Source organism: Myiozetetes cayanensis, unplaced genomic scaffold (assembly GCF_022539395.1).
Source record: "Myiozetetes cayanensis isolate MyiCay16 unplaced genomic scaffold, myiCay2020 scf1, whole genome shotgun sequence".
Taxonomy (NCBI): Eukaryota; Metazoa; Chordata; class Aves; order Passeriformes; family Tyrannidae; genus Myiozetetes; species Myiozetetes cayanensis.
Genome location: NW_026086604.1, coordinates 104,157,085 through 104,169,420, shown reverse-complemented (window position 1 = coordinate 104,169,420; position 12,336 = coordinate 104,157,085). Strand labels below are relative to the sequence as shown.

The 12,336-nt window shown below is 37.6% G+C and overlaps 1 protein-coding gene across 2 annotated transcripts in view; it reads left to right on the top strand.

Moving 5' to 3' along the window:
* SEPTIN7 (septin 7) overlaps positions 1–12,336 on the top strand; it is a 60,252-nt gene that overhangs the window by 22,715 nt on the left and 25,201 nt on the right. For both annotated transcript variants that reach the window (XM_050307684.1, XM_050307678.1), the window contains exon 2: positions 11,118–11,224. In XM_050307684.1, coding sequence (XP_050163641.1) covers positions 11,118–11,224 — 107 coding nt within the window. The remainder of the gene's footprint in view (positions 1–11,117; positions 11,225–12,336) is intronic.

Here is a 12,336-nt window from a genome sequence, read left to right as displayed (position 1 = left end):
GAAGGTTAGTCTTCTGTCCATTTGCAGCATAGCAAAAGGAAAATCTCGTGTCATCACAAAGGAGGGGTGGTTTGTAGGCTGGGATTTAATTTTGTTTTCAGTAGTGGTGCTGGTGAATATAGCAGTTGTGAGGCATTTGTTTCAGAAAGTTGCCAAAATGAGCCTTGGTTGCACTGGACTAATGTTTGGTTTTGACTGACAGTCTTGAGCATTATATAATGTTATGGTTGCAATAAAGGATCTCTGTTTATGTCCGAGATACTTCTCCTTGAAGAATTTTGACTACTATAGTTGGATACCTTCCTACTAAAAATACTAAATGAGGCTATGCACAAGTCAGTCTTATAGGAAACAAGTAAAACATATTCCTAAGTAAATGTTTAAAAATTGTGGTTTGTGAGTTCTGTATGTGTCTGAAATTTTTGAGAGCTCGGGGGAAGAACACAACACATAGCACTGATCAGCTGAAGTCATGCATCAGATCAGGCGATGTTAGTGCATATACATAACTCTTTGGCAACGTGCTTTTGAATTTTTTAAAAAAAGTTGACATGTTTTTTAAGCACTGGTTGTTGTAGCTGCTGCCCAGTGTGGTGTAGGATGAAGGCAAGTATTTGTTCCTCGTTTTAAAAGTGCAACTTAAATGTTTGTAAATGACACATCCTTTAGTACAGTCTTGGCTTTAAATTAGTTGTGCGTTTCCAAAGCAGGATGTGTGTTTCCAAATGAAACATTTGTAGGGTATGGAAATCTTATTTGTATGTATTTTCAAATGACCCCTCAAGTTTTTATCAAATGAAGAGCTTTCACATATGCTAAACTGTAAATAACTAAGTACATGGTTAATCAGATGTGTCTTACTTGGACTTCCATGCAGTACCTAAACTTAACTTAATTTTTTTAATAGTCTAATTAGTAGAATTACTATTTCAGAAGGAACATGTATATAATACATCACTTTGAACAACAAACTTGGAGTATGATAATTGCTCAAGTGAATATTTTTAAAGATGACACATAAGGAGTAGGAAGATTTTTCCTGTGGGAGAGCAACATTAGATTCTTCAATTCAGATTTTGAAGTTCAGATAAAATGAAAAAACATAGTACTGCAAAAATAGTATCCTCATATTCTAACTTGGGGAATGTAGAAATTACTAGACTGTTTCATGTGCTTCTAGAACTATAAAAGCAAGAACATTTGCAGTCCAGAGTGAAACTCACCCTTAGAGTAGCATAAATATTGAAATAGAAGATGAGGTGAGATTTTGTGATATTTTGTATTAAAAAGGCTAATTTAAAGAGATACCATTACACTGCAGAGGAGGAGAATTGCAAGATTTCTCTGTTTTAGGTCTTGGAGACATATACTGCTGGAAAAGCGTGAAATATATATACAAAGCTGCTTATTTAGAGGAAGCTGACTGTTGACAAGTATTTATTCACCACTTTTCTGCTACCTCAATGCCAGGCAGAGCAGAAACCAAAAGCTGCAACTCAGCAGGCGTTGAAACAAAAAAGAGCATGTCAGATTTTCACTTATTTACCAAGTCAGGGTTTTTGGTGGTGTGGGGTTTTTTCCATTTGTTTGTTGTTTGGTTGTGGGTTTTTGTTTATTTGTTTTTTAAAATTTCTTTTGACTGAATGATTTAAGAATTTATGTGAAAAAATATTCTAAGAATTATGTTTTGTATTTCTTTTGGCTAAACTCATTCCATATCATCCTCACCTTTGGTAAAGGACAAGCCTGTGACTTACCAGGTTCTGCGTTCTTGGCTCTGTGCTCTGTCCTCTCTAGCTGGCAGGAATTCCAGAAGGAATCCTGGTCCACCTCCCATGTCTGTCCTTCAGGCTCATCCGCTACAAAACATAGCAAGCACACTAAACAGGTCTTAGGATATCACCTTATCTTCAGACCTGTCCGTTTCCTTTCACCTTTGTGAATGTCTGCTTCTGTTGTTGGCTACAAAAGCAGCTCAGTTTTCTTCTAAGTAATTATTAGAAAACTGAACAGTGGTGGCTGCGTTTTGGAAGCTGTGGCTTGGCATTTAAATAAAACAGTTCTTACCGTATTAAAAAGGGTATAGACTTGACAACACAAGCTAATTCCAACCTACCTCGGTCTTTTTTAGAGACAAAATACCCATTTTTACGACTCCAGTGAAAGTTGTCTTATGGAAACAAAAGCATGTAACCACCTCCAAGTAATTGAGGTATCAAATTTGTGTATCTTGCCAAGGTTGCTTAGAATTGGCAGCAGTGTATCCAGGAGAGCACATCCCTGCAAATGCTCTTCCTGCTTGTTTGACTAACACTAGACCAAATATTGCAAATAACATTGCCCTAATTTTTCATTTCTTATTGCCCTAAAAATCACATCACTGAGGTAGAGTTGCAGAATTCTGTCTAGTTTATCTGTATCTTTCTCTTGCCATTTGTGCCAGCTAAGAGTTTTGTCATAACATAGTTTCCTTTGTGGTCCTTGCAAGAAAAAGTGTTTCCAAGGACATTAAGTAGAGAAGGCATTCAAAAGGAAAGGTGTGAGGTATTGAAACAAGTTTTGACTAGCACTAGAAAACCTCTAAGTTCAGTTCTCTGACAAATTTTTGTGGATTTGCTTAATAGCAGGATGCCTCACCTGGGATATTGTAAGAGCACTCAACAGTTATTTCCAGTAGTTTTTATTCTGTTCCTGTGTTAATTTTCAAGGAAAGAGCTGATGCAGTGCTGATGAAATCATATCCAGGTGCTCTTTGTATCATGTAAATAAAAATTTAATTTTTGTGCTTTTGGACTTTTTTGTGATATTCATGCCTCAGATGTATCAGTTGAATGGGGTTTTGAGTAACATGCCTAAAGCACTTAACTTTCTCTCCTTTTGCTCAAGTTGATGTGTAGTACTTCTTGTTCTTAAGTAAAATGCAAGCTATACAGTCTCTGAGATGTTGACCCTGTATCTGTACCAAGTATTTGAGTCTTTAAGTAAACCCAATCAGTCTTTCTTATTTTCTCATTAGCATGTGGATGGCTGTGTGGGTTTTGTTTCTGTCTAAGCAATGAAAGCTCCTACTGTGACTAATCTGTGATCTGCTCATTAATACACCTTTCATTCTTTAGTCAGAAAATGTTAGAAATTATGTACTTGAAATGCTATACAATTGGTTGTCAACAGTAATGTAGAGATAAAAAATTACATTTTCCTGTAATCTTTCTCTTAATTTTTTCTTAAGAATTCATATAATCAGGGAATTTAATCAAATATATTTATCATTCTACATTTATACATGTTATATATATGTATTTGCCTCCAGAGAGTAAGTCCAGCTCTGCAGCTTTCTCTAGATGCATAATTCTTCCAGACTAAGTGTTGGTCTCAGATGTTTGCTTTCTTGGCCTTAAGCAGCGCGTCCTTCTTTAGCATTTTTCACAACAGTTTTTTGTTCCTCTTGCTTTGATTTTTTTGAAGCAATGTGGGTTTTTTTCTTCTCTTGTGAAGGCTCTCTATTTTGACTTTGTCAAAGCCTGTGAAAATTCAAGGTATCTCCTGGTTAGGAGGTTTAACCATGAAAGATTGTTGTCCTGGAGCTCTGCAGCTTCTGTCACTTCTAGTTGAATTCTTTAACCCAGTTATTTCACAGAGAGGTTGTGCATTCAGATTTTCCATGTAGGTCAGTTTTGACAACTTCTTGTTACTTGTAATGTCTCTGACACTGCATTGCAGTATGGCTACAGCTTAATCAGACACAAGAGTTTTATTTCACCTAACATAGAAAGCAAAGCAAGGTAAGCTTTGGCAAGCCTGGACTGCAGCTGCTAATTGTGGACTTTTAATTCCATGCAAGCTGAAGCCCAGGTTGTTGCATTTCAGCTGGTTTTGGTATTACATGTGAGTGGACCAGTGCCATGGGATGTTTTTTTCATCTGTAGCAATGTTTAACAACTAAAAATGAAATGGGTTTGGTTCCTTGGTTTTACTGAACCAAAACTTTCTTTCTAAAATGCTGAAAATTGCTTTATTCGCCTCATGTTAAATTAGGTAGCATGTCCTATTTTAAGTGGCTACTTTGCAGACACACTGTTTACGATGAGCAAGACCTGTATATGCAATTAGAGAAAATGTGACTTTCATCATAAGTGCCACAAATTCTTTCACTTGTGAATTATTGATGATACTTTTGTGACAGAGAAGAGGTCTAACTTTACGTGCAGATTTTTACACTTCCACTGGTTTCCAAAAAGAAGGGATAGTGTTGGACTTACCTCATCTCTGGTGGTGTCTTTCCCTCATTTTCCCATCCTGAAGCCCCTGGATCTCTAGATTACTGGATCACGTCCTGTCTCACAATGCTGCATTATGAATTCTAGTGCAAGAGTTAGATTGGGAGTAGGGAACCATTTCTCTTGTCAGTAGACAAAATTTCACCTGTAAAGTTAAGTCATTGTTTAATGGCTATTTTGATCTGTCAGTTGTAGAAAGCTAGACCTGCTTCTGCTTTGAGGAGAAACAATAGTACTTGAAAAATGTTATGCAGAATCTGTTGCAGTATTCTTTTGAATGCTTCCCTTCCCTGCTAATGGCTTTTCTGAACTATTTAAATGTCATCCGTGACAAGAACGATATGCCAAGAGTCTGTCCTCAGTTATTGCACTTCAAATTTCACTGTAAGAAAATTGATTGTCTTACTGTATCCTGAATGCTGAAATTTTGTTGATGCAGTTGCTGATAGGCAGAAGTGAATTTATTGCTGCTAGACTTCCCTGTTACTCTGTTCTGCTAGGAGCAGCTTTGTGCTCTAACATATGTTACTTCCATAATTTATGCTTTAGATTCAAGTTGTGAAATGGTGGAGCTTTGGCTTTCTTCCCTTTATAGATGTCTAGAAACTACAAAGTTGATCTTTTTGCAAGATTTCATATGACACCATCCTACATGGAAGATTAGATATGTGGGAGCAGCATGGTCCTGCTCCCACCCTCCTCCTGATGGGTTTCATTTGGATGTTCTTGCATGTTTATTGAAATGTTGGCTTGTTTTTAGTAAAGCACTGAAGACAGGAACCAGCCTTTACGAAAGCTTCTAAAATCAGACATAAAATTAAAAACATCTTGTAGTCTCCGTTTTTGTGGTCGTCTATAATGACATGGCAGAGAATCATTCCCCCTCGGCAAGAGGATGGTTCCTTCATGCCATTCAGTGTAGTTCAGGCTCTTTGATTATTTATGTAGCTTCCCTTCTGTATAAAAGCAAAAAACTGCATGTTACAGTGCCTTCAAAGCCATTGCACATTTGCATAAAGCTGCAGGTGCTGTCGTGCACATAAACTGTGAGTTGTACAAGGATGAAAGAAGCTGAAATGCATTATTTTTTATGTCTTCTGACAAGCTTTTTTACCCCTCTTTGAGTCATCAGCATCAAACTAATGGAATTATATTTTAAGCAGCAACTGTCACAATAATTAGGATTTATAAAATGGAAAAATTCAATGAAATAAACTGGCTCACTAGCTAAAAATAAAATATGCTTTGATGTAAACATTCTGTATATGTAGGTTGTGAGGAAGTACAGCATTTTTCAATTGAATTTGATCCCTTTGTAGTAACTCTTTGGGGCTATCAAATACACTATCAAATGCACTTCATCACAGAAGAAACATATTGTTGGATGTCTTCATTCTGAAAAAGAAGCAAAGCAACTGCAGCTTGTGTTTGACTGTACCAAGGAAATCTAAATACAGATTTCTACTCAGAATGCAGTGGAAGCTTTCAAAAAAAATTGTGCAATTTGTAGAAAACCTGTGTGTCTAATAAGCTGGAAGTCCCACTGGGAGGAGTTACCTTCTCTCATCAGAGTTAGCAGCTAATGTATCTTCTGAACCTGCAGTTCCTACAGTTTCCAGTTAATAGAGACATTGACAAAGTCCGGATCATCTTGTTGGTGACAATACACAGAGTATACCACTTTGAGCCATTTAACTGAAGTCTTGGTTTCTGTGATCACCAGAAGTCTTTTCCTTGCAGATGGGTGGTTCTTTGGCAGTCTTGTAGTCCCACCTAGAGCTCGGGAAAGCATCTTGAAAGTCCTACATACCGATAACACAAGTGGTCATGTTCCCAGTGGTGCAGTTGTTTGTCGCAGGGCATAAGCGTGAAATATTCTTTCCTTGGTAGATAGCTAAGTAATTGTTGGTGAAGAGGAGAAAAACTTCTGGTGATTTCTTCAAGAATAACTTCTAATGAGGAAGTAGGAAATCAAACATACAGAGACAACAGTGACAATGTTCAGTATTAGCTAATCACCTTGATCATTTGATATGTTTAATGAACTTTCACATGGAGTTATAAATCTAAGAATGTAAGTCATGCTTCAGGGCCTGGAGTTGAGACAACAAGTTCCTACAAATGTGGAAGAAAACTGATTCTGGATTTCCAGAATGATGTGGTAGCTAGAAGACATAGTGTCATGCATTATCAAGAAAGGTAATACATGAATAAAAGAATATATGAATAAAATAAAATAGCAGCCTCCAACAGAAGTTACATATAAAGCTGTAAGCTGGGTTGGACTGGACTTCCTGTCCACTTATTGGACAGGAAGCTATTGTAGATATTTGAGTGTGAATGGCAGAGACTGAAAAGTTAGAGGAGGTTGGAAATATGCCACATTCTCTGTGTGCCACAGCAATGCACAGTGGAAAAGGCATCATTAAGATTAAGGATTACAGTTCAGTTCTCTTATCATGCAGAGGAGATGCTGGCAGTCTGAGTTTCTTCTAAAGTCATAAGAATAGAAGTTGAACTGGAAAAAACAAACCAAGTTAGCTGTGAGTAGATTTTCTAACTGGTTATCACAGGTAAGGATTTCTGGTACATTTTTGGGGAGTGATTTAGAAATGAAGGTGAAAGATTTAGGTACAGCTCAGTTGAGAAGAATCTGAGCTAGTTATTTAATTTTTTTACCTGAGCTCTGCTGTCCTCTATTCACGTGGATTGCATGTCATTGATCCAGTTTTTTAATTGTTAATTCCCTGTATGTACTTGCCTTAGTGTTATTCTGGAGACTATTACCATGGTTTGCAAACCATTTTAATGGTTGCCAGTGGTCTCTTTTGACCCCCAGAAATATGTTTGAGATAGGTATGCTTGAGACATAAAAGAAAAAAGTGAATATGTTGGTGTTATTTTTTTAAGCTTCCTTGGTCTCCCTTTTCCTGTTGCATTTGTGTAGGAAAAAAGATAAGTACTTGAGTGGTGTGTTGTTCACAGACTAAGAAATCTTGCTATGCAGGATTAATTTTAAATGATGTGCTGTGGACCATCTATATAAAGATGCTCGACAGGTAATTGTTAACCCAACTGTATAAGAAAAGTTCCAGTATTTGTACAGCCATTTAGAAATCCATGGAACTTGAGAAGGGTTGGAACTTTTGCTAGTCTTGTAAGGGCTGACAAAAGATTGTCTATCACAAGACTGACAGAAGTATGTTCATAAAATTATGTGCTCATTTCTACCAACAAGAGTGGCCAGCTCCGTATATTTGAATGTGACTATAAAACCAGCTTGATAAAATGTTAACATTTTGAAACACTAAGTTGCTGATAAACATGAGACACAAAATAATGAAAAAACCACTATATTTATTCAGATGAACTTAAAGCCTATGTGAAATATTAAGTAGGAGATCAAGGGCAAGGAAAAAGCGGTACCTGGATACCAAAAAAAAAAAAATTAACCTTTGGATTCAGGATTACTGTACAAAATAAAAGTTTTTCTTCTTTATCTTTTTAAAATACATCATAGGATGTTTCTAAAAATCATTCACTCTAAATTAGGCAGCTAGATCTAAGTACAACATGATGCATTGAGTGATTGAAAGTTATTACTGCTGAAGAGGTTCTATTACGTTGCATCTTTTTGCCAGTTCATGCAATGGTCAAAGGACAAAATCTCATCAGAAATGCTTACTGAAAGTGGGAAGATGCATTTCATTTAGGATGTATCTTTTTGTTCATGTTAAGGCAAATTAAATTTCACTTGTTTTCTCCCTTACGGTTTTGTTAATCGTATTCATAGCCTTTTGCATCCCTGGAAGATGATTTCCCAGCCTTTCCAGAAGGGAATACTTTCAGGGGAGTTTGGGTTGAGCAGGGTTCTGCATGGGGAGGACAGAGGGTTATGTTTGTGGTTTTTTGTTTGTTTGGGTTTTCTCATGTTTGTGTTTGGTTTTTTGGGAATTGGGGGGGGGAGGGGGGGTTGTTAATTTTGATCTGTTTTGGGTGTGATTTTTTTTTTCTCCTCCTTACCATATTTCTAACAAAGATTAGAATATTTTAATATGCCCAAAAAAGGCAGCTGGAATCGTTCACTGCTAGAATTGATATACTTGGTTTCTCTAATTCTGCTTTCACTGTAGTGAGCAGAGAAAATCCTGTTTTATTACAGTGGAAGCAGCGTTACTCACCATAGTATAATACTGAATGTTCCAGTTCTGCTTTTTACCTACAGTTTCAGTGTAATTGTTTAATTTAATTTTATAGCCTTTTATTACCATCTTAGGTGTTGACCCTGACGTGTTCTAAGGCACAATGGCATCTAGGGTTGGTGTATTGATGAAAACTCTTACATCTAATGGCTCAATTATTGGTAGCAGTTAAGCAGTTTAAAGTGTTATAATCTGCATCGGCTGATTAAAGTTAGCATGGGCAGAAGTGTCTAGGAGACCAGGCATCCATCCTTGGAAACAAAGTGGTGCAGACACATCCTTAGCATATTTGTCTTTTCACTAATTTCAACTCAAAACTGTCTTCACGTTCTTGCAGCTCTCAGGGCAGCAGAGGGTGAGTAGGGGAGCAAAGCCCGAATCTGTTGGGCTGTAATGTTCAGCAACTCAGGGACTGCTTGGTATGGAGCACCACAGCTACAGGAGCCAGCTAGGGCAAGCTGCTGATTTTCCATCACATTCTTCCAAAGCTGAAAATCTTATTTCCATATGTTGAATTTCAATAGCAACTTGACAAGCACTGATTTTCAGGAGAAGTGGTTGTTCTCAGTGTTTTCTCACTTAAAATTCTTTAGCATGTTAAGATCAGCAATAACCCTAATAGAAGGGATATGGGAAATTATTTTTGTTTATTGAAGTAGAATCTGATGCACAAATCTCTCTTCAGTATTGTACTAGAGAGCCTTTTGCAAGATTATGGTCAACTTAAAAAGCAAAGTTCACTGAAAGGATATCTGAATTGTACCTTGTGAAGTCAGAGCCACCTTCTTGAGGCCTTAAGTAGGATGAATAAAACCCTTCAGTTTAACTGGAATGATATGTATGTCTTGAGCAGGGTTGTGATATGGGGAAGGTTAAGCTTCTATGAGATTATAAAGTTGTGCTTTTCAGAAGCTTCTTTCTGTTGCAAACTTAGGGAAACCTCTTGGCTGCAGCTGACCCTGCCCTTAAAGGTCTTGCAGAGTAGAAAAGGTGTGTCCTTTAGACCAGACCCTTTGAGGCACTGAGTTTACTGCATAATTCATGAGTGTCTAATGCATCTGACCACAGAAAAGGGCAAAATCTGTAGGGTAGTGATGAAATGCTTGTCAGCAAGCGTGCCCCTTCTGGCTTACATGAAGCTGCCATGTTGAGGTTAGTGTTCCTGGCGTTGCTAACTTAAGACCGTAACAGGAGTATCCCTTTTTTCCTTGGCTGTCACAGCCCAGCTTCCTGGCTGTAGCCAGCCCTTGCTCACAGCGTGGGTTAGTTCATCCGTCGAAGAGGGTGGGGTTTGAAGAACAAGCACTGCTAATGGCATAGACAGCCGGCAGGAGCTCTGGTTGCAGCGTTTCATCAGCTGCTAATCCGTTTACAGTGTAGTTAATCAGATTGCTCTGTTCGGTGCTGCACAGACTTTGTGCCACACTGCTGTAATCGAGATGGCTTGATGTGTATAAGGTAGTTTGTGTATGAACTTGAGACAGCTATTACAGTGGAGACAGGGGCTTCTCTGCTGAGGTTTGTAAACTGTTTATGCTTTGTAACTCTCTTGCCATAACCCGGGACATTTACCTCAAGACAAGTTTTGAAGCTTCTAGTCTCTAAATCAACAGAATATTTGTTGGAGATGGAGCGATTTAGCGTGCTAGACTTCTTCTTTTCAAATGTGGAGGCAATGCAGCTCATACTCCTCCTTCAGTGAAAGTACAGACTTTGCCCCCAAATTCATTAGCTTAAAAGCAAAGTTCTGCGTGACTGTTTCTGTTTAGGTCAACGTACTGATAGACTGCATGTGAAACTTAAAGAGAAACAAAGCATAATTTTTTTATACCTTTTTTTTCTTCTAGTTCTCGTGCCAGTGTGAATTGTTCTGTTGAAGTAGTTTCTTTAGAGTAAAAAAAAAAAGGGGGGCAAAAGACTTGTCTTTTAAAATACTGTAATATGTAGTTGATCTGACCTTGTCTCTGTAGAGCTGTAAATGGAGGATAATCTTTGCTATGGGAATTGTAACCGTATTTGCTTGGATCTTCATGACAGTAGCGTCTCCAGATTCTTTAACAAGGCTGTGACTTATTGCTGCTCATGAACAAATTATGAAAAAAACACCAAAATCTGCTCTCCCTTCTGTGCCCCAACAAAAACAAAAATCCCACATAGTTAAAAATTTCATTTTATCTCTTGTGGATTTAGTACTTAGACCAAACTAATCTCAGTCTTTCTCTCTCCCCCCTGTTTCCCCTTCTTTTTCCCCTCCCTGACAATAAGACTGTCAAATAATATTTGAAATAAAGGAGATAACTTAATCAGCTTTAGCATTATGGTAAGAAGTCATATCAGGAAGGTATCTTGTTTGGAGAATTTAACTGTAGCAACATCCTTTGTGTTGTACTGGGAGCAACAAAGTGCTCTAAGTACATTCAGTACTTGATGTGATCAGAAAAATTAATGTCTGTAGAATGTGACAGTTGGATTTGAAGGGTTTTCCTTGAAATTGGAAAAGATGGTAGATTCTCAAAGCCTTGGAGTACAGTGCATGTTTTCAGGTACTATGTTTCAAGAGTGTTTGGAATCTAGATCTAAATGTTTATACTTAGTGTGATACTCCCTGTTTTATTGAAATTGTTCTGTTTTCTTCCAGGTGAATCTGGACTGGGAAAATCAACATTAATCAACTCATTATTCTTAACAGAACTGTATTCCCCAGAGTATCCAGGTCCTTCACACAGAATTAAAAAGACTGTACAGGTATGTCTGGGGGGGAAAAGAGATACAGCTTGAACAATGTAACTTGCAATCTAATAATGTAATGAGATACAGTTGTTTCATAAGCACCTATATTTCAAAATACATTCAGGTATGATGTGAACCACTAAAAAATATTCTGTGTGTCTTTCAGTGCATTTTAGCAACAAAATTTCCGGGTTCTCAAATTTGTGACCTGTTGAAATGTGGGAGTCCAGCAGTGCTCTGTGTGCTACCTGTACATTAGAAAACACATACGTGTGTGGTGCTGTTTGAAAATGTGGTGTTTACTATCAATTAAAATATTGAGTAAATATGTAGAAATAGATGGATGTGCATTAAAACCCCTGACTGTTTAAGGCAGGCTTTTAGAGACTGTGTATATTAAAGGATTTGACTGAAGTGCAAGGACCTCATAGACCAAGTATCCATGAGTCTTGTGCAGATTCTATCCTTTGTGGTACCTCATATGCGTGTTAAAAGTTGTTATTCTGAAACATATCAGGGACTAGGGGGAAGGGGAACCTGTCTGACCTTAAGGACTAGACTTACATGGGCAAAGATGTTCTTGCAAGTGTGTAATGCAACTGAAATATTTAGTTCAAGACTGGAAAACTGAAGTTCACCCATTCATTTTGTGTGATAACTTGTTACCGATCAATTATATTTTCTCTCAAGAAAAGGAGCATGCTCTTTGTATTATAAAAAGGTTATTAAAAAAATAGTGATTACCTTGTACTGAGAAAGAATAATATTATGGGCAGTTTAGGAAATCATTGTATTTCATTGGGGTATTTTCTGCGTCCACAGCTGAGAAGCTGAATAAGCTTTTGCTTATCTCTCTTGATGTGCACTTGCTTAAGATTTTGGTGTGATAATAGCTTGTGATAATCTAACTTTGTACAGGTGAGGACTGGGAGTGCTCTCCATTGCTGCTGTTGTCCAGCAGAGTTCATCCAGCTGCAAAATTATAGTCTTGGACCACCTCAGCTGTGGCTGAAGTGACCAGGCAATTACAGAGTTGTCATAAAGTGATTAAACCCTGTGTTGTGTTAGGAGGGTAGGCAGAGTGCTAAACAGATGTTGTAAAATAGTGTGCTTTTTAATTGAGTGGA